At 36.9% G+C, this 22,075-nt stretch overlaps 2 protein-coding genes across 3 annotated transcripts; one reads left to right on the forward strand and one right to left on the reverse strand.

Moving 5' to 3' along the window:
- Positions 1-157: 157 nt before the first annotated feature.
- On the reverse strand, positions 158-6,857 carry dek (DEK proto-oncogene). 2 transcript variants are annotated; one of them, XM_027003054.2, is made up of 11 exons: positions 6,781-6,857; positions 5,654-5,798; positions 5,320-5,531; positions 5,090-5,184; positions 4,785-4,905; positions 4,409-4,690; positions 1,909-2,037; positions 1,536-1,647; positions 1,271-1,428; positions 1,121-1,189; positions 158-589 (listed from the first exon to the last, which is right to left on the reverse strand). In XM_027003054.2, the coding sequence occupies exons 2-11, from the start codon at positions 5,757-5,759 to the stop codon at positions 578-580; spliced, it is 1,296 nt and encodes a 431-aa protein (XP_026858855.2). In that variant the 5' UTR covers positions 5,760-5,798; positions 6,781-6,857; the 3' UTR covers positions 158-577. The 2 variants fall into 2 exon arrangements, with proteins under 2 accessions (XP_026858855.2, XP_026858865.2); XM_027003064.2 differs by having other exon boundaries at positions 5,654-5,793; positions 6,781-6,841.
- On the forward strand, positions 5,994-14,261 carry kcnv1 (potassium voltage-gated channel modifier subfamily V member 1). The gene is made up of 4 exons (XM_027003040.2): positions 5,994-6,070; positions 8,198-8,349; positions 9,648-10,609; positions 13,536-14,261. The coding sequence occupies exons 2-4, from the start codon at positions 8,345-8,347 to the stop codon at positions 14,048-14,050; spliced, it is 1,482 nt and encodes a 493-aa protein (XP_026858841.2). The 5' UTR covers positions 5,994-6,070; positions 8,198-8,344; the 3' UTR covers positions 14,051-14,261.
- The last annotated feature ends 7,814 nt before the right edge of the window (positions 14,262-22,075 follow it).

Below are 22,075 nucleotides of genomic sequence, written 5' to 3' on the forward strand. Positions count from 1 at the left end.
AACATACTATGAAAAATAACAAAAAAAAAAGAAAAATAAAAAAAGAAAAACCAAAAAAACATATGTATGTGTTCTCGGAAACATGCACACATGTACAGACAAGCGCACACACACACACACACACACACACACACACACACACACACACGTACAGACAAGCGCGCGCACACACACACACACACACACACACACACACACACACACACACCTCAAACCAATAAATAACAAATAGTAAAATGACACTTATGTTACTTATGACAGTGAATCAAGTCAGATGTTTTGCCATCACAACAAATTACTTTTGAATCAAAATTTAGGACAAAATCTAATTTCTTTGGGAGAGTACATGTAAAACTATATGCATGTATAAACATACATATATTTGACATGTACTATACAAAACTATACATGTATTTCCAAATGTAAAACTATACAAAAATGGATGCAAAGCTATTCAAGAATTCTGTATCAAAATAAAGATAATATAAGCAGTGACCAGTGCTTTCCTGAAAAATGGGAATTATACACACTTATGCACTCCCCGGCGTTTCTACACTGGTCTCTCCCTCCTTTTAGTTTAGGATATTAACTGTAAAAAGAGACGAGTAAACCTTGTGAAAGACATGAAAATAACATGATTTAAATCAGAAAAATTAGAGGATCCCTTACCTGATACAAATTAGTTAAGCCTTAGTTAACTGGCTAAACTGTTCTGCATTTTGTAATTTAGATTCCTAGCTAAGTAAATGGCTTATGATATTTTTTCTGCTCAGAGTCACTTAAACTTAAAATATGCATCTGCGCAGCATATAAAGCTTTTTTTTAGTGATTCTCGTTTCATAGTTTAAAGAACACTGGGTACAGTTCTTATACATTATATACACAGTGGCTTTCCTTGTGAGGGATTCTGAAAATATAAGAACCCCATTATACACTTAAAATATTTATTCTTTCATCTGTAATCAATTCTGAGAAAAAAACAAAACAAAACAACAACAACTTATGACGACTCATTATTAGGTGACTGGGTTTAATAAAAAAGAAAAGAAATGGCCCAATATATTTTAACAGCAGTGCAAAATCTGCTTTGGTCCAACATGCAAGTCCATAAAATACTTACACTCTTCACAGTCTGCTTGATAAAGTCTTTTCTGTCTGTCAGATCAAATTCAGGATACAGGTCATAAACCTAAAAGGAAGAATAAAATACCAAATTTAAAGTTTGCTAACAGCACTTTTCCAACGAGCTCAAAATGTATTAAGTACATACTTGTTGGCAAATCTGCTTCATTGTCACTTCTCCCAAGTTTGCATCTTTCAGGAGGTCCCCGACAGCTCCTTTCAACTGTTCGTTTGTTGGTGGCTTTTTAATCATTTTAATTAGGGGCTCATCATCATCATCATCATCATCTGAGCTTTCACTTTTTACTGAAATAAGGAGATTTCAAATTAATAATCTTAAATCTACTAGGAAAAACAAAAGATATCTATATATAAAATTAAAAAGAACCCCATGTATAGCACGTGCTACTTACCTTGGCTCTTGCGGACAGTATTTTTTTTTCTGTTGCTACTACTGTCTGCTTTCTTGGTTTTAGGAACAGGCTTTGCCAGCACTTTCTTCAGGGCAACTGGTTTATTCTTAGTCTTGTCATAAGAATAAAATAGTCAGAGAATATATGGGCTTACCAGAAACATTTTTGGTTTGTGAACACAAAACAATAATTTTTTTCCCCTTTTTTTTCTGCCTCTTTAGCTTTCATGTCTGTCAAATTTTGATCAAAGTTGGATCCACATGGTCTGTTGTATCAAACTCACACACAAATACACACACACACACACACACACACACACACACACACACACACACACACACACACTCGTTGATATTAGAAATGTTTATCAAACCTTTTTAAAATTTGTGTCTTCATCTGAGTCACCATCTGACAGGGACTGGTCAAAAGTGTCCTCAGCTTTCTTCACTGCCTTCTTTGGGGTGGGTTTCTTTTTACTGCTTTGCTTTTTTGACTTTGAACTCTGCTCAAGTGTGTACAAACATAAAACAAGACATTATACTCAGTACTCAGGACAGATGAAATTCAAGAATACATACACAAGTTTAATTTCCATGTCACCTTTACATGGATTCTGAGCATGCACAAGACAATCCATGTAGCAAGAATGGCTTTTTATGTAGTTGGTATTAATTGGACTGTTGATGCAATCAATGTCAAAAGCAGTTCATTCTCCCATAGCAAGTGTTCATGAGGCAGTGCTGTAAACTGCTAGCTAAATAAAACCTACTTGAAAAAAAACAAAAACATCACATGCCTCTATTATTTTGTAACAAAATAATAACGCTTTATATTTCTTCATATTTATATAGCACTTTTTAAGGACCCAAACACGCATATAATAGTCAGTACATAAGAAAAAACTTTTTTTTTTTATAAAAAAAAGGTTAGATCTGAATAAAGAGTTTCAAACTATTGGACCAGAGGGGAGAGTTCCAGAGTTGAGGAGCATATCTAGAAAAAGCACAAATCACCATAGCTGGGCAGGCTGGAGGAAGGAACAGTAAGCAGTCCAGCTGAGGAAGTATGGAGAGTGCAAGTAGGTTTGTATGGAAGGAGAGGATCATACTGATATGAAAGAGAGAAGTCATTTAGAACTTTGTAGGTGAGTAGGAGTATTTTGAATTGAATACAGTATTTTATAGCAAGCCTGTGAATGCTGGACAACAGGGGTAATGTGATGGTGAGAGTGATGATGGGTGAGAAGGCGGGCAACAGAGTTCTGAACAATCTGAATTCTGTGAACAGAAGAGCTAATGCTGAATAGAAGAGAGTTGCAATAGTCCAAACAGCTAAAGATGACATGAATGAGAATTTTGACAGAATACTGAGAGAGGGATGACCTAATTTTGGCAATGTTGTGCAGATGGAAAAGATGTTTTAACCAGTTGATTTGGGCACTGAATAAGAGTCAAATCTAGGATGACACCCAGATTTCAAACCATACACCAAAAGCACTTGATTTTCTGTTCAAAACATATCACCTATTTAATAAACCTTCTTTATAATGTCTATTCTAACATTAATACTGTACAGAACAGTTAACATTGCTGGCTGATCACAATCAGGTTATCACAGTGGCTACTAGACAGAGACTAGCTCCCGGGCCCAGAGGCCTGTGATTTTAATACCTCTGATTTAGGAGCAAGGCAGACAAGGATATCTGCCTACACCATAATTAACAATCAGAATAAATAAATTGAGCTAAGTTTCTAGTGAGCCAAGTGACAGCTTAAAGTGAATAGGAAAAATGCACTTTTCAGTGCTTGTGCAAATTTGGGTATCTGGAGTGCCCACCAACCCACAAATTGTGAAATGAGACAACTAAGTTTAGAACAAGGATTAAAACAAGTCATTTAGATTTGATGATGAGAGTTATCAGAATTAGATACTCATGGTTGCGCCACTATGTTCTCTCTGGCAGCCATGTTTCTCACAGGGTTCATACTCGACAGCTGTAATGGTAGCACAAAGCCAGACTCAGTATGCACACCCAAAGCAAGAAGCAGGCGGGATGAACAGTGGCCCATTTTGATTTAAAGGAACAGGCACTCACACCAGCCGTTCTTAGCAGGGCTGTTTTGACAGGGTGAGAAGGGAGTTGTGTTTCTTAATCCTTGTGGTATTTTGAGCAAAGCATGTCAGACATTTCATTTCACAAGACCCCAGCAAACTGTGTTAACTTGTGTAAAAGGGGTAAAATCCCCTTTGAGACACTTGTGCCATGTACTACAGCTGTTAAGTACTTAGTAGTAAATATGACAAAGGAAAGCTAACAATTACCAAACCAATAACCACGTTGTAATGTTGTATCTGATAAAACAATGTAGGTCTACATTACTATAGTCCTCTTTACTCTTCTTGATGTGTGTCACAAATAAAAATGTAAATAAGAATTTGCGCCACTTCTGTTAATTTGCATAAAGAAGTAGAATGGATTCTTTCACAGCAGTTAAGTAGTGCGTTTCTTTTTCTGACCAATTACCGTTTTGAAATTCTCAATGTAAATTAAATTTCTCATTGTATGAGCTGCAAAGTTAAGAATAATTGAGCCGTTGCAAAAAAACACATGTTCATTTACTGTTTTTCCACATTCTACAAAATAGAAATATAAAGCAATATTGCAAGTTTTATTTTTAAATGCTCACATAAATGCTAAACTAATAATATTTAGCATTTTAATGTACAAGCTGTACAAAATCAAAAACTAAAATAACTGATAAAAAAAAAGGGGGGGGGGTGATGGCTGATGGCTTTTTTTTTGTTGTTGCAAGGTCTCCATTAATTTCAACTCAGTAATTCACCTGTAATCTAATCGCTTTATTTTCACTTACCTCTTCCTCATCGTCAGGATACATGTTTTTTTTCTCCTCTTCTTCTGAGTTACTGTCATCATCGCCTTTTTTTTGAATGTCTGATAGGGATGATTTCTCAGTGCCTTCATTTTTAGTTTCCCCTTCATCTTCATCCTCATCCTCATCACTACTAGAGTCAGTAACAATTGCTTTAGACTTTCCACTTTCTAATTGTTCTTTCTTGTTCTTAGATGTCGTGTTCTTCTCTCGCTTGGCATCCTTTGTAGTTTTTTTCTTTTTTTTCTTTTTCAGGATTACTGGCTGTGTACAAATAAATAAATAAATAAAAAAGCAACAAAATAATGAATCTTGCAATTAAAAGTATGTTTGTTCAATTTAAATAAATATGTCTCACCTTCCCTGAGTTTGTCGGGTTTATGAGAAACTGTATGATCCTATCAACCAGAATACCCTGATTTCCACTTCTTTCAAGATCAAGAATTTGACAAATGGTCTTGAGTTGTACTTTTGGGAGCCTGAAACACAGACAGAATTCAAGTTTCAAGTTTGGTTTATTCGTCACAATTTCTTGACAATTCCTAAATACCGTCAGTAAATAAAACAGCAGGCTTCACATTCCCTACTACCATTAATTTTCACTGTTTAATATATGCATACATTTTATCCATACATTTAGCACAGCACTAAAGATTAGACTACCTTGTCATTTTTTCCCTCTTTTTGTTGTAAGGGTCGCTGTCAATGTCAAATGGGAAGCCATTAAATAATCGAATGTGTTTCCTCAGTGATGATACCTATTAAAACATTGAAACATCAACTTGTACAATTTTTAAAGGAATAAAATGGCTGGCATGTTATTGTGTTACATGTAGGCATCGCTGTCGGTACATATGTATACATATGTATATATGTAACTTAAACATGCTTACAGCTCCTGGACGATCATACAGAATCTTATGAAGAGGTTTCAACTGTGGGGCTTTGAGCTTTCCGATAGCGTGATTAACCCGAGCGATGTCTCCTAGTTTGTCCCCCTTTCCTATACTCTCAAACTTCAGCTTTTCTTTTGGTTTACCCATCTGCAAGTCAAGTCTTTGGACTGTTTTCTTTTCTCGTTTTCCTTCAATGATTTCCCCTTGGTCTGCAAGTAGGAAATAAAGTGCAAGGCAAAAATTGAGAAGCTTTCTATGAATAAACTTTTGCCCCCCCTTAGTTCTATTTGAAATGATTTAAGACTATTAATGTACAAATGTTGGAACATACGTATTCTGCTCTTGGGTTTGTGTGTCCATGATTCATCTTGCTCCCCTTTGTTTGACGCATCATTGACCTCTTTAGGATGGTCCTCTTGCATACCAGCTGATTCCATTCTGTCTGTCTTGGACCAGACACCTTAGCTTTTCCTGCACTGTCATAAAGCATATAATGAGCTTTAAGCGGGCTTTATTATCTAGCGAGCTATTTCGTTTTAGTACATTTTGCAAACGTTTCTCACTTTCATTCCTACTGCTATCTAGCTAGCTAACGCACTACGATTTGACAAGGCTAAACTAACCTTGAGTATTCGGACACAGCCCTGCTGGATCACAATTATGCCCGGTTCTACTCATGAACAATGTCAAGTTACACGAAACCTTTTCGGGATTCCCAACAATTGGAAAGCAGTTCACTGTTCAAATGGTAAATATACTTACCTAGCTATATAGCTAGCAAGTTAATTGAGCTCCATCTAGCTAGCTAATTTATGCTAGCTAAGTTTATTACAGGCATGGCAAACATTAACGTTTACATTTACACGACTCAAATTTCAACAAGTGTGCGATCAGTGTGCGCAATGGTCATGATCCATAGCCAGTAAGCTTCAGCTTGCCTTATAACCTTGCTGTGTAACATTATACATGTAGCTAACTAGCGAACTAGTTGTCTGCGAACATACTAGCTGGCTAGATGGACGTCTGCTTGGGGTTCAAACAAATTTGGCGCGAGTAACTTAAGCCAAAATGAAGATAGACAAGCTTGCTGGTCGGTTCCATTCTGTCCTGGGTAACTAATACGCAGTTTAATATGGACAGTGGTTAATAAGGTCTAACATTAGCTAATGGTACATGTTTTAGAGACAATTTAAGTCGCTTTTAAATATTTACCACAATAATACAATCTTGGCTTTAATTCGAGGCTTAAGTGGTAAGCACAAACAGCTAGCATAGCTAGCTAACTAGCCAGCTAGGTAGCTAGATAATGAACTGTCCCGCCCACAAATATAACCAAAACAAACATGTTTTTTTAAATTGCAGTCTACATAAAAGACTACAAAAACAAAGTATAGGAGATATAATGTTTAAACTCTTTATATTTATAAATATATTGCGTGAATTAAAAAATGCACTTACAACATACAACTATCCAGTCGATGGGTGATAATCAAGAAAAACTCAACTGAGAAGAATCAGCAACATGGCGTTTGAAAAGTGTGGGCGTGTGGACACGTGACCTGGTCAACCTCTCCTGTACAAACAATGTGTCAAACTAACAGTGTTGATTAAAAATATTAATTGTCCTGTAGCCTTCATATTTTAGCTTCATCGGCTCTCCTTAAAAAGAGACGGGAGGAATTCTTTCTTCATTTTTTTTGGTAAAAATTAACTAATTCAATAAAATATAGTATAAAACATTAATCAAAATAATGTGAAAGGTTTATAGAACACACTTTTAAGTTTTAACCTACGTGTACCGAAATGCAAAAACACATACAGATTAAATTTTACATTTAAGTCATCAGAAGAACTCTATGTCTCTATGACAGAAGATACTCTATTTTATGAACATTAAAATGCAAAATATAAAAACAAACATAACAAATGCATAAATGATCTGAAATTCCTCCTCTGTTTGCGGTATCAGAAGTGATACTTTTCATCAACAGCAGAGGCCACTGTAGAAACGGTCGCTTCGTATGTTGTCATGATCCGCACCTGGCCTGCTTTTCCCTACTTTTATTCTAGGTCATCTTTTTAATAAAAGCCATTATACCGTTCAATGTCATTTTATTAAACGAATAATATCAAACCTCAGTAATACAGTTTTTGGCGCAACAAGTGTAGTGTGAAAATTCAATCTACAACGCTTGGAAATTCAATGCAACATATTAAATATTCCAATGCCCAATGCATTAATATTTAGATCTTACCCAATCTTAAAGATGTGAAGATTTATTTTTCAGATATTTTATGGTCACAATAGCTTCATAAGCAACTTTCAGATAAGTATCTTCCTATCTTTTACATAAATTAAATAGCAATATTTGTTACCCCTGCCTGCTTGAGATGCAGAAGACAAAGACTGGCTTCCAACAAGAACGCATGGCTTATTTAACAGTCTATATATTCTTTCAGGTGTCCTTGATATGCTCTTGTTACTATTTGCATAATAATCATATAATCAAAAAACCTTTATTCTGAAAGTGAACACTTTGTGAATATGACTTTGTGCATATCTATATATCCTTTCAGGTGTCCTTGATATCATGTTCTTGTTAGTATTTGCATAATAATCATATAATCAAAAAACGTTTATTCTGTAAGTGAAGACTTTGTGAACTAGATCTCATTTAATTTGATTCAGATGCATTGTGTGTCTGGGAGTTTGTTGCGTAGCAGCATGGAAGTCCTCTGATTGGCTCGTGGATTGACCTCGCTCTAAAATGCGTGTGAAGTGCCAGAGCGCGGTGTTCTGCAGAACTGTTCTGAACTCTTCCGAATCAACTCAAATTTACAGGCTGCTCGAGCACCTCTTTTTTTTTTTTAACAGATCTGGGATCCGATCATGCACTGGATTATGAACTACACATTGCTGAACAAGCAAAACAAAATATCTTATCAACTGGCAAAAAAGAGGAATTGCAAAGAGGAGAATGAACTCTGATCTTAACACCTTTCATCTGACTACCGACTTCTCATGAAGTAGGCTGGACATTAAGTTATCATATTATAATGCTACTTTGGTTTTGTGTTTAATGATATTGTCCTAATGTAAGTGTTTTATTTGCATATACCATATAAGTTTACGTTTATTACTAGAAAAGTCAAATATCCTGTGCAATACTAGAGAATCCTTTTCAAATCGCTCTGCAGTACACAGCTCGGCTACTTAATGAAGAGTCGTATGCGTAGGCTGCCCAGTAACGATTAACTTCATAAAAAGAAAATGTTTTTTAGGGTACCCGACTTTAATAGCCCCTGATCACTGGACGATTACTCTTCTAGTTCTCAGTGTATTCTTTAATTTATTAATTTTGTGAACATTAATTATTTTAAAAATAAATCTTCACAAAATGTTTTACCAGACTGACTCATCCTGTGTTAATCAAGCTCATGATAAATTATCTCTTAGTGAATTAAAATCATTGTGCTGATTTTCTTATTCCAGTTATGAAACGTTTCAGTTACATGTACTGTTTATTTAGAGAACCAATTACCATACGCCTCTGAACATGTCAATATGCTCATTGCAATTATTTCCTAGAAACTGTGAATATGACATTGTGCTCCTAAAATAAAATTTAACAAAGAGGGGAAATGAAATTACTCACTCAAGGTTTTGAGTGCAAATGGTGAATAAAAACATTTGAAAGGATGTACATTTTCTCCAAATATTGCAAAAGCTTTCAGCATGTTCATGTGACTTTTGGAGTGTGTGGGATTTGCACTGGGATATCTGCACTGCTAGTTCATGAGATTAAATTGATTAAAAATTCAAAGCTAAAAATTGCCACCATGACAATATTATAGAGAAGAACGTACCAAAGAGAATTAATGATTACCAGAATAGAAACATTGGACCAATTAATTAGCCTGACCAGCTAAAATATTTAAATCTCAATGAGCAGCTATAAAGAAGTAGAACACTGCCAAAGGCTTCTTCTTGTTGCCGTATTTGGTGTGTGATCAATCAGTGCTAGAGGAAGGAGCATTAAAGGAATTTGCTCATCTACTGATGAGAACTTCAAAAAGGACATATGTAGTAGTAATGCAAGCTTCCAATTTCCTGGTGACATTTCTACAATGTCTACATGAAAGGATATAAAAGTTCATCAGAGAATTGGATACAAGCATCAGTAAGCCTGCTTAAATATATCGTAACACAAATCAGGATAGTTCTACTCTATGATTACTCTTCTTCTATAAACATGTATACTCATATGAATATGAAAACTCATTTATTTAACATGTTCATTTCATTTGTTTTTTTCTTTGTGTAGCAGCAGTACACAGAGCACTATGATCCCTGATGCCTCAGGTGCAGTGGAGTTCTATAAGGACAGTGACTCAGTGTTGTCTCTGGATTCTAGTGTATTCTTCAGTGAACCTCCTGCACCAATAGAAAATTCATTGGACTTCTTCATCATCAATGTTGGAGGGAGCCGGTACATTTTGTCCCAGGAGCTGTTGGCCTCTCACCCAGAGACTCGACTGGGCAAGCTGGCTCTCTCCACCCGAGACTCAGCCTTAGACTTGTGTGATGATGCAGACTTTCTGGAAAATGAGTTCTTCTTTGACCGCAGCTCCCAGACCTTTCAGTACATAATAAACTTCTACAAAACAGGTCATCTGCATGTTAGCGAGGAGGTATGTGTGGTCTCCTTCCTGCAAGAAATTGAATACTGGGGCATTGACGAGCTCCGCATAGACCACTGTTGCAGGGAAAAATATTACCGTAGGAAAGAGATGAAGGAATCTCTGGATATCTGTGGGGATGCTGAGACAATGGAAAGTAAAGAGGAGGACTTTGATGGTGTGCTGTGTCAAGACTTCCGGCAGCGTCTTTGGGATCTCATGGAGAAGCCAGACTCCTCAAAGGCAGCAAAGACATTTGGAACATTGTCTGTGTTCTTTGTGGTGGTGTCCATTGTGAACATGGCCCTTATCTCTCTGGACTTCACTGTCCTTGGTGCCCCCATCTTGGATATCCTTGAATACATTTGCATTGTGTGGTTCACAGGGGAGCTGGTGCTCAGGTTCATGTGTGTGAAGGATAAATGCAAGTTCAGTCGGAGTGTGGTGAACATCATCGACCTGTTGGCCATCCTGCCCTTTTATGTCACCCTTGCAGTGGAGAATCTGCATGGCGGATCCACTGAGCTGGAGAACGTGGGACGGGTGGTGCAGGTTCTGCGGCTGATGAGATCTCTCAGGATGCTGAAACTTGGACGCCATTCAACAGGTAATACAACTGTTGAAGATAATTTATAGGGACGAATTACGGGAAGGTCAAATTACATCAAAATAGAAGACATTGAATATATACTTTAGATGACTCTTTCTTATCACAAATTCACCTACATCTGTATGTTTACATGTCTGTCATAAATATCACAGGAAAATACCTTCTAAAAAGGTCAAAATGATAAAATCATAGACAGAATAAACCTTTGAAAGATATCTTCAGATGCAAATGTATTTGTGATAAGATGTATTTCTGACATATATGTTAGTGATAAAAAAATATTCTAAATAAGATCTTTTATGTCTTCTTTTTATGTTTTTGGTGAAACTCTGATTAATTGAATTCTAGTAGTTCTTTGTAAATTTTTGTTACATTGCCAACAGTCATGCAGCATTGAATCCATGAATCTTCATTTTATATATTTAAATAAAGGAAAGTATCAAAAATGTTATTTACTAGGAATGATACAACTGACACCTAGTTTGAGAGAAGAATAGACCCTTATTTCCCTCCACACAAAGATGTCATAATTCATTACCTTTAACTGTGGGGCTATATTTGGGGGGGGGAGAGAGAGAGAGAGAGAGAGAGAGAGAGAACACACAAAAATGTAGTCATCTATTCATATTTTGACATTGAATCAGTGTAGGACAAGGAGACCTATAGATGGAAATATGGCTATGACTAGCTTTGATCTAGTAAATTGTGGACAGCAACATTCCTCATCTTCAGATATACCAAAAATCGTAAATAACGATTTTATGTCAGATATGTCAGAGTGAACAGAAGAGGTTATGTGAGGAGGGCTAACACATAATGCAAACTAAATACTAGAAGAAAAAGAGGAAGAAAAGGGGGGGCTTGTAAGACTTTTTGCTTCCATGACAAATCCAGAAATTAATTTAGTCATTCAGTTATTTGTTCAAGATTTTCCAAAGCAAGTTGAATCCCATATCTTTCAACCCACACTGTTTTGATGCCTTGAAACAATAACACAATCGCACAGGTCCTAGCATTACCCATTCTCACATGAAACATTTATCAGGAGACATTGTAAGATTTGTTTTCTGAATGAATATTAGATTGTGTGACTTTATTACTGAGTGAGGATAGTCTAATAATCCACAGAGGGACCTGCAGCAGCCTGCAGCCAACCTACTGTTTTTTCCATTTTAATAATGTGTCTCTCACAACTGCACTCTGCCTCACACTGAAAGTATTTGTCCTTGGCAGTGGCTAATCTGATCTGGGAAACACAAAGCACATGAAAATGAATAGAGGCAGGTTATCTCGGATGTGTCAGCCTGTGTGGCAATATCTTTGAACAAAACTCTGAATGAGCTTTATTCAAACACAGCTGTGATGCCTCTGTCAGATACAATGATTTGAGTGAGGGAATGAAAAATAATGGATATTTGATAGCTCCTAGTACATTTTCCATCTTCGCATGCATCTGAAAGTTGCTATTACCACAGAGCACCTTCTCCATGACAAGATGTGACCAATGCAAGCACTCTGAAGCTAACATCTAACAAGCATGGGAAAGTTAAAGAGAAATAAATCCATATAAAAGTCATAAAACAAAGTGATGGACTCTATTTACAGCCAACACATACACAATACCTGCCCCTCGTGACATCTGAGACCAGGCCAGATTCTTGCGGATAACGGGGTTTATTTTATAGCAAAACAAGCAACAATCGTAAACTGAAACAGGCGAGAGTAATAACCAGAGTTATATCAGGGGACATGCTCAGTACTCATGACAGAAAGGCGATAATACTTAGCAATGAATAAACAGAACAAGAGAGACTAAATAGTGTAGCAAAGATGCAATATAGGTGACACTAGTAAACTGGTGATAAGGATCTGATGAGGTTGTGCTGGGGAAGATGGGTGTTGTAGTCATGGACTAGGGGCAGTTGCGTGACACCCCTCTAAATCAATTGTGTAATTGGTTTTCCCTTTAGGAGTATTTATTTTAAGTTCAGGTACTTTCATAACAAATATTTTATGCAAATGAAATATCTAATACAGGGGAATAACAAGGGGACAAATATATCCCTGAGTTCCTAAACCTTTATAGTAAAAGTACAAAGGATCTAAATGTCTTTGTTGAACTCAGGAAAGCTAAATTTGAGAAAGCATGTTTTGTATGCACAACTCCTTCATTTGATCATTTCATATATATAGGAGACATAAACTGTTATATAACATTTATACATATATACATATATGTAAGGCATATAAAGTTTTATGAATACAAGCCTAAATAGGCAAGTTTCAATTTCGAAATGCCCTACACATTGTAAATGCATTCAGTGTGGTTGACAGAGATAAATAAAGAAATGCAGTGTTGTGCAATTTTAGAGTGTGAAATGATAACAGCTGTTCGGTGCAGCCTATATTTAGAGACTGACATCTCTTGGATGGTGTTAAATCTTTTTTTCATAAACCTTCACCCTAAACTTCACACATCAACATTGCTATTTGTGAAGGCTGAAACCTTTAAACACTAAAAAAAAGCTTTTATAAATGTCCTCCACTGAGGGATTTAAACATAAGCATTTAAGTGGCTCTCTGGTTAAGCACTCCTACAACAGTAAGACTTTCAGTGCTTAAAATCACAGTTAGCACTTGTACTTCCATCAGGTTGCAAATATTTGTTTAATTTATATTAGATTTTTTTACTCTTTGTGTTTTTTTACTTTGTGTTATATTTTGGGTGTGTACAGTGCATCTTGTCATACATTATTCAGTATTTGATATTTTACTCCCTCTTCCTCTCATGATTTTAGGGAGAAGTTGTTCATCTTGAGTGATGCCTTTTATGCTGGACATACAGGGTTGTATAGCTTTAATGGCTTTTTGTGAAGTGGTTCATATTACCTGTGCTTAAATCCCAGCATGTGTTGCTCGTCAGGTCTGAAGTCTTTGGGCATGACGATTGCCCAGTGCTATGAGGAGGTGGGTCTGCTGATGCTCTTCCTCTCCGTGGGCATCTCCATCTTTGCCACGCTGGAGTACGCCATCGAGCATGACATGCCTGAAACTACCTTCACAGACGTGCCCTGTGCATGGTGGTGGGCCACCACCTCCATGACCACCGTGGGCTATGGTGACATCAGGCCTGACACAGCCATGGGCAAGGTCATGGCCTTCATCTGTATCCTCTCAGGCATCCTCATCCTCGCCCTGCCCATTGCCATCATCAACGACCGCTTCTCTGCCTGCTACTTCACGCTGAAGATGAAGGAGGCTGCGTTGCGGCACGGCGAGGCGCTGAGGCGCCTGACGCGAAGCTCCGCCTCCGACGTGACGGCTGCGGGGCTGAACCTGCGTGACGCCTATGCCAGGAGCGTGCTGGAGATGTTGCGTCTGCAGGGCCGGGAGAGGGCTAGCACACGCAGCAGCGCTGCCGACGAAATCTGGTGGTAGTGGGACATGCTGGAAAAAGCAGTAGAGTGCAGTTGGGTGATCAGCAAAAATCTGATACATACAGTAAATTATACATATATGTATTTCAGTGTGAGCACCTACTCTGTATACAGGTCTTTTTTTGTGTGTGGCATAGATTTGCTGTCTTCAGTGAGCATCCGGTGTCAGTAGTGTTTGTGTAGTAATGTTTTTCAGGTTTTTATATCTATTAAAATAGTTGATTGAGAAACAGTTTCCAAATAAAGCAGATGTTTGTCCCTTACCCTTGTTTTATGGATTTTCTTTTCAAAAAACAATGCCTCAGAAGTCATAGTGACCTTGCAAGATAATTAGTCATGTGGACCTGAAGAGAGCTGCAAGGTTTGGGCATGTCAGCATCACAAATGCCCAACACCCAAGCAAAAATTACCTTTCCAAAAGCTGACTGCTGTAGAGTTCAACAGTGCTGACATTTACCCATTTTAGCCTTTCTAAATTGACTAAATACAATTCTTCATTTCAAATCATAATGTGAATGAGATATGCTTAAATAGTGGTTTGGCATATTGTTGGACTTATTTCCTGGACATTTAAAGGACTATGACTCTCTGAAAGAGCTCCAAGAAATAAAGCTGCTAAATGCTTGAGCAAAAATGTCACATTTCAGTGTAATAACAAGGCTGTCATGGTCAGATTCCGCAGGTTTTCAGACCAAAAATATAAATGTACCCATACTACACTGAATGCACCCTGGTTATATTTTCAAGGATGCTCTAGATTTTTAGTACCCTAGTATGTTAAGACATACTGTGCATAATTAAATGCCAGCAATATACCTATAGTTAAGTACACCCATTTTTTTTGTGTTTAATTTCTCCTAACATTCTTTTTTTGTTTTTTGCTTTCCTCTTTTCATTTCATAAAAAAACAAATTCAGATCATTCATTTGAGACCCAGTCAGGCTCAACTAACAGGCTGCATGCCCTGGTTGAGCTATAAATAGATGGATTTGAATGTTTTATGTACAGGGGTGGGCACCTTATCTATTCTCCAGGTGACCAGTGTCTCCCCTAACTTCTCATTCCAGCACCAGAAACAAAAAAAAAGATAATGTCCCCTATATAATTATATGTCATTTTTATATGTGTGTGCAGATACATATAAGAGAATTAGGTCTTGCATGTCTTGAAACAATGTATTTTCTCCTTGTCGCCATGTCAGTATCTCCCAGTTCCTGCTTTAGGAAAAGAACTAAACTGACCTGTCAGGCTGTTCTATTCTGTTTTTTTTTTTCCATTAGAAATACAACAGACTAGTGCATTGTATCTCTTCAAAGTAAAACATTTTGACACTGTGGTCCAAAATGAGAACCACCATTTCATTTTTTCAGTGTTGTGATGAGCAAAAGAAATGTAAACATCTTAATGCAAACATTGTTCTTCTGGATCTGAGGCAGTATGCCAGACAGATGAACACTTGAATGGTTACAGAACCTGGATTACTTAGCTACAGTTTTGCTCCCAATGTCAAGCTCTTCAACACACACTTTTAAATCACTGAGACACATCCTGAGGCTAGCAGCTGTGTTGACTGTATGGTGAGTAATGTAGGAAGGGAAATCAGGCAGTGCAGTCTACCTTATCCTAAACAAAACACTGTCACAGAAACAAACTAACAATATATTACACACATTATATTTAAAGGACTTAGTGTATTGTGATAGTGACTAGATGGAACAATGAATACTAATTCTGGATTTCCATCCATTTTTCCTACAATATATATTAGTTTACCAAATATAGTTCTATATCTAAAGCCTATTTTAAAGTTTATGGAAGAATATGCCTCTTCTGGAAAGTGAAGGACTTTGCTCAAGCTGTTCTCCATTCTCCAGGGACAGGGTATGGGTGAATGTGAAAAATGAGTGTTCAAATGACCCATGAAGCTCTATAGTATCTCACAAATAGGTCAGGGCAGCAGGGAGCAGGCAACAGTGAGTACCTTAGAGACAGGGAGAGGATGATCTAAATCTGACTGAGAGTGTGTGAATCAAAAGTGTTTTAAATCATTTTAGGAAGGCTTTGAATGTGAGAAAACAGATAATGTTCTTGAACCTAATCTATTCCAGAGTAAAGAAATTTGAATATGAATTTTTGACTCAGAATTGCATATACTTTGGAATAACAGTAAGTCTCCAACTTAGCTCCAACCACTGAGCTGCAATGTCCCTTACTGTTCAAGTCTACATTAAATAGCATAAGAGCATTACTTTGCATTAACAGAATGCTAAATACATCTGAATCTGAATCAGATCACTATTTAATTCACCTAACATAATCATCAGACCTTGAGTCAATTAAATGTATACATGTTCATTTATGTTTACATTTTCATTGTTCATCTATAAATAGGTATGTATTAAACAAGAACTCCCATGTCAGATTTGGTCTATTAGGTGTAATGACCTTCAAGTAGATTAAAAACTGATTTTAAAATTGCTTAAGCTTCTACATACTGAAATTCATGCAATTAGTAAATCTGATTTCCCTGTCACCTTTTGAACATTTCTTCTGAGGGGCATTTCCTTGAGTGCTTACATCTTGCTGTATCAAGTCTTTCTTGTTCCACCCAAAGCTCTGCTGACTCTGCTTAAATATTCCTCCAGCACCACCATCAAATTGGTTGCCATGGAAAGGCTATATACAGGGCAAGTTAGTTATAGCCCATACATGTGTATATGTTATAGTTTGGCTACATTTACTTTTTTTCTACCACTACGACTTTCAATCTTGCCCGCTGGGCATCTCTGGCAGTCGGGCCCTGAGCTGCAGCCCCTAAAGCCCACATAGGGCTTTACACAGGGCTGTGTTCATCAGTCATTCTGTAAATATTTGTACATTTACTCACTATTAAAGCGGTTTTTCATAGGACAAAGACTGTACAATATTTTAACAAAATGAATAGCCTTACATGTATGAAAACCTTTGTTGCATTCAACTGTAGCCAGCAGTTTTGGCATAAAATTCTCATTGTGCATTTATATATACTTTGGTGTTACAGCCCAGTCTAAGTTGAGCCACAGCAGAAAGAGGTAGTGGTGGATGGGTATGTTTGAAAAAAGCTGACTTAATGGTATGGATGACAGGGGGGGACCAGGAGAAATGAACAGAGACATGGGAAAGGTATATTGTAAGACTGATGGACAAATAAACATCAGTCTGATGTCACAAAACCTACACAAAAACCAGTCCCTAAACAAAGAGTGACCCACCCTACATCTGTTGTGATTACAGTATACAATGGTGAAGTATAAACAAGGTGATATATATACAAGGTTATATACATGAAAATAGCCAGCAGCAGTACAAAAGGCAAATTCAGAGTCTAAACTACAAGCAAAAGTCAGTATCACAGAATCAGAATAAACAATGAACAGCAAAGAAGAATCAAAATGTAGACGCGCTCTAGAACTGCACATCTGTAGATCCGTTTATTGTCTCAGGAGGATGACACAATCACATGGTGGCACACCTGCACTGGCCCACGGATCAGACTCAGGGAGGAGCAGCCAAAACAGGGATAGGAACAAATGCAGGATGGCTGGCTGCAAAACCTACAGAAATTGAAAAAAGAACAGACAGATGAAACACACAAACACCACAACACACTCAGCTGGACGTACTTCAATATGTAGTGTCAGATTAATTAATCTATGCTCAAAAACAATATAAAACAATATAACTTGTGAAAAGGAACAGCACCTCATTGTTCTCAGTGTCCTACAAAACCTTTTGAAACGTATGTGCATGGAAACAACTCCAGCTTTCTTTATTCCAGTGTAAGAAGGGCTACAGGATAGCAGCAAAGTCAAAATGGAGGCCAGGTGAAAAAGGCCTGAAAAAAGAGAGGCAAGATGAAAATCCTGTGGGGAGAAGCAACTAGAAGACATTTTCACTCCTGCAGTTTAACAGTTGTTTTACATAACTACAGAGGGCAAAAAACCCAAGTGCAAATTAGCAAAGGTGTATTAGAATATTTGTCAGTAGAAGGTAACACTTAGTTACCTGCTTGTCAGAAATAACAGTAACACAGTACTATGAAACCTGTATCAATATATAGGCCTTAATGATGCAAGCTATCACTAGAGAGAAAGGTGGAGATAAATGTAAGTTATACTGATATAAATTATAGTGACTGAAGACAACGTTATTAAAGGTCTTTTTTGTTATAGTGTCACTTTGCTAAAATGAAAGAAGTAGAGCAAATGCATGTTTGTAGAAGTTCCTTTAAAATAAATAGAAATATTACGGATGAAATGTTTCCTATTTTGAAAATAAAAAAACTTTACCAGTATGGTAGCTGTCTAAACTTATAGAGCAATGTTAACATGAGAAATTATGGTAAATATTTAGCCTCAAGCATCACATAAACCTTTTATCTTTGCACAGTCAATGAAGAATGTGGGCACCAACTTTGGAACTTGGCCAACACATTTTGCTCATGTACTTAAGAAAATAGTCTAAAAAGTATATGACATGAAAAAATCTTAAATTTTTTTTGTCAGTTTAAATTCACAAAAATTATTGTTTAAAATAAATAAGAAACAGAAACATTCTAGACACATATTGCTTGTTTTCAGGGTTGGGAGTGTTACTTTAAAATGCATTATGTGACTTATTATTAATAAACAGGTTATCTGTAACCTAATCCAAATGACTATTATATTTGTACCTTATCATACCAGTACCAGTAATACTACTAATTACTGCCCATTATTTGTAAAATAACTATAATGGAATTCAGCTACTTTTTTGTAGCCTGATTTAATGTTTAAATGATTAGTGGCTTTCCAATATAGCCTGGGCAAGAGTCTTTCATCCTAAACTTCAAACATCAGGGTTTAAGAACAGCTATCCTGAAGGAGAGTTTCCCTTTTTGACTACAGTTAGTTTATGTCCTTTTTGGGGATTCGGTGGCACACATTTTCAGAGACAGTTTAAATGATCTATGTCACATCCGCTACATTTCACACATTTCTACATGCTAGTCTAATACAGAGTCTAATATTGGATAGATATCTTGACTATTTCTGGTGTGCTAACTAGTAGCTCTTGAACTGTGATGTTGGAAAAGGTCAATTAGGTTTTGGATTGGGTAGTACCAGGTTAAATTATAATCATATTCTTACATTTGGCAGATGCTCCTATTCAGAATGACTTACAAATTTCAATCGTGTTATAAAGGTAGGTGAGAGAAGTATTAGGAATCTTGCCAAAAACTCTTCTTGGTATAGCATAAAGCATGCACCCAGAGAGGAACGGAACCCCAGTCCCCCACAGTATTGTTACCTTCTACACTATATCAACCACACTATACCAACTGCTATATACAACATCTGTTACAACTCAGACTCCTGTCTGGTTTTCACTGTTTAGGTATCTGTCCATTTTCATTCCTAGGCTATTATCATTTCCTACTATCCTTAATACTTCCCTAGACCTCTACCAGGTCAAATGGGGAAAGGGGACTAGAGTTTCTCTTGTCTCTAAAGTTCAATGTCTACTCTGATATTTAGGTAGATACACCTCCCCAACCACAAATGTCAATGATTGATAATTTTATATTGGTTAATATAAAATATTAAAAACTGCTGCAGTCTTTCAATTGATGTATTTCTAAACTGAATTGCAACAAATCTCTGCACTGGAAACATAAAATGCAAGGATGAATAGTAAAAATATTACAACGATATCTGTGGAAGTCAAAGCTGCCGTGTATTTTCCCCTCATATGAATAATTGTTCTAGCAGCATCTTCCCAATCTGCACTGAAAAACTTTGAGATGATGCTTGATTATTCAGATACAGCTCCCTGTAATGCAACACGGATGCTGAGAAGGATGATTAATTAAGTCTGTAATGTGTTGTGTAGAGCTTTTTCTTTGTTTGCAGCTGGACATGTCTAAGACAGTGCAGTACTCTGAGGGATCTTTCATCACAATCACTTCTGGGGACAGTTCTGTTGTCCACACGTGGAGATGTTTTGTTTATAGGCTGTCTGATGATGGGGCGAATTAGCTTGTCTTGTAGCACCACATTAGCACACTGGATTGTGCATGTATGTCCCTGGTGCTCACAGGTGTGCCACTGAGTGGGCTTCTAGATCAGCTGTCTGATCAGGGCAACAGACATCACACAATGGGCACTAATTAGACACTGTATGGTCTGAGAGAGTCTAGTGCTTATGCAACTAAATGCTATGCATAAATCTTTCAGATACATCAAAAATGTCTTTGATGAATGAATGGGATGTGAGAGGGTTAAAGCCAACACTGAAATGATCTGTTAGTTTGTAGTTGTTTCCACCACAATTAGTAGTACATTTCACCATCCACCTGCACTACGTGGAGGTTGTCTTTTCACTATGTTATTGGAGCCTTCCTGCTTTGTGCACAAGCCACAACAGAGCATCATGCAACCAATTACACATCTGTATACATGTCAGTTCTATAAGTGTCAAGATGTTTTACTTTATGACCAGAAATCTCTTGTGAGGATGAAGTATCAGACAAAAAGTAAATGTTATACAGGACCATCTGTTACAGTCCTTCAGCCTGCATTCCAATCCCCTATTTTTATCATCATTATTTGTAATTTAGGTCAGAATGTAGGACAGGTTTAAAAAAAAATACCCTTACATAAGGCTGATGTACAAAACTATTGCGATTTACTTGTTTGCGACATTTAAAGCAACAATCTTCGGCATCTGGAAATCTGAATGGTGTCTTTACTACTCTTATTCCTTCTTGAGTTCCAGGTTACAAATGCTTGATCTTTTACTGATTCAGGACACTTACTGCTACATTTAAACATACAGTATATTGTTGGTTTGCAGAGCAGCAGAAAAGCAGTGTGGTGTAAATATTCCATTCCATTTCATATAAGCACTAAATTAGCTAACAGTCTTGTGTAGACTAAATGAGACTTAATGAATTTAATAATTAACATGAACTAGGTTGCAAATTGACTAATTCCATAAAATGATAGCTAATCACTAACTGCAGTTTAAAATACTTTTAAAATATATTTCCTGAATGTGTCATTAAATTGGCATGTGGGAGCACAGGGCTGCTAGAATAAAGCATGCCACAAGATTTAAGACATGCTACTATATTAACTGATGTAATTTTTAGAATAGCTATCCCTATAAAAATTAACAAATAATGATTAACCTTTTCCCAAAAGAAACAAACTTAGCATTCTTATTCTCAATTTTTAGACTAGATATGTGATTCTACCACATTACTCAGAATGCCCACACTTTACTGCAATATTCTGGTCTCCGTGTGACCATTGTGTAGTTGTAAAAGTGTCAAGTTGCACTCAGTCATCACCACCATAAAAAAGTGTGGAGATTGTGCATGGTATATGTTCCTAAGTATAAGCTATCTTGTTAATGGACTATAACAAAATGGATTATACATGGTTTTCCCTAGAACTGAATATTTCCCTCCATGTACGACACACAGAGTGCTCAAAATGTTCAAAGTGTTCTGTCTTCTGTGTTCTGTGTACTGAGTACATTATGTTTTTGGCCAACAACCAATTTTATATCCATTCAGTGGTACAATATGTACCACCATTCAGCAGTATATTCTCAGTATGTTACACTGCCCTCTTCTGGATGGCAAAAATTCCTGTCATAATTACTAAGTTAAAATCACTGAGAGGGATGTGCAACTCCAGTCCTGGAGATCTACCACCTTGCATAATTTAGTTCCAACCCTAATCTAACACACGTGATACAGTTAATCAAGGCCTTTGATAGCAACAGAATATTACAGCTGTGTACTGAACCAACTCTCTGTGACGGTAGGTCTCTGATTTCAGAACAAAGGTGGGACATTTATATAATGTAATTTTATACAACTGTGCATAGATTCCAGAGTGAATGTTTGCATGCATGCAAATAACAAAATAGTGTACACACACACACACACGCACACACACAAAAATTCATTTATAAAACTGAGTACGCACATCTGCAT

This window comes from Electrophorus electricus, chromosome 10 (assembly GCF_013358815.1).
Source record: "Electrophorus electricus isolate fEleEle1 chromosome 10, fEleEle1.pri, whole genome shotgun sequence".
NCBI classification, from domain to species: Eukaryota; Metazoa; Chordata; class Actinopteri; order Gymnotiformes; family Gymnotidae; genus Electrophorus; species Electrophorus electricus.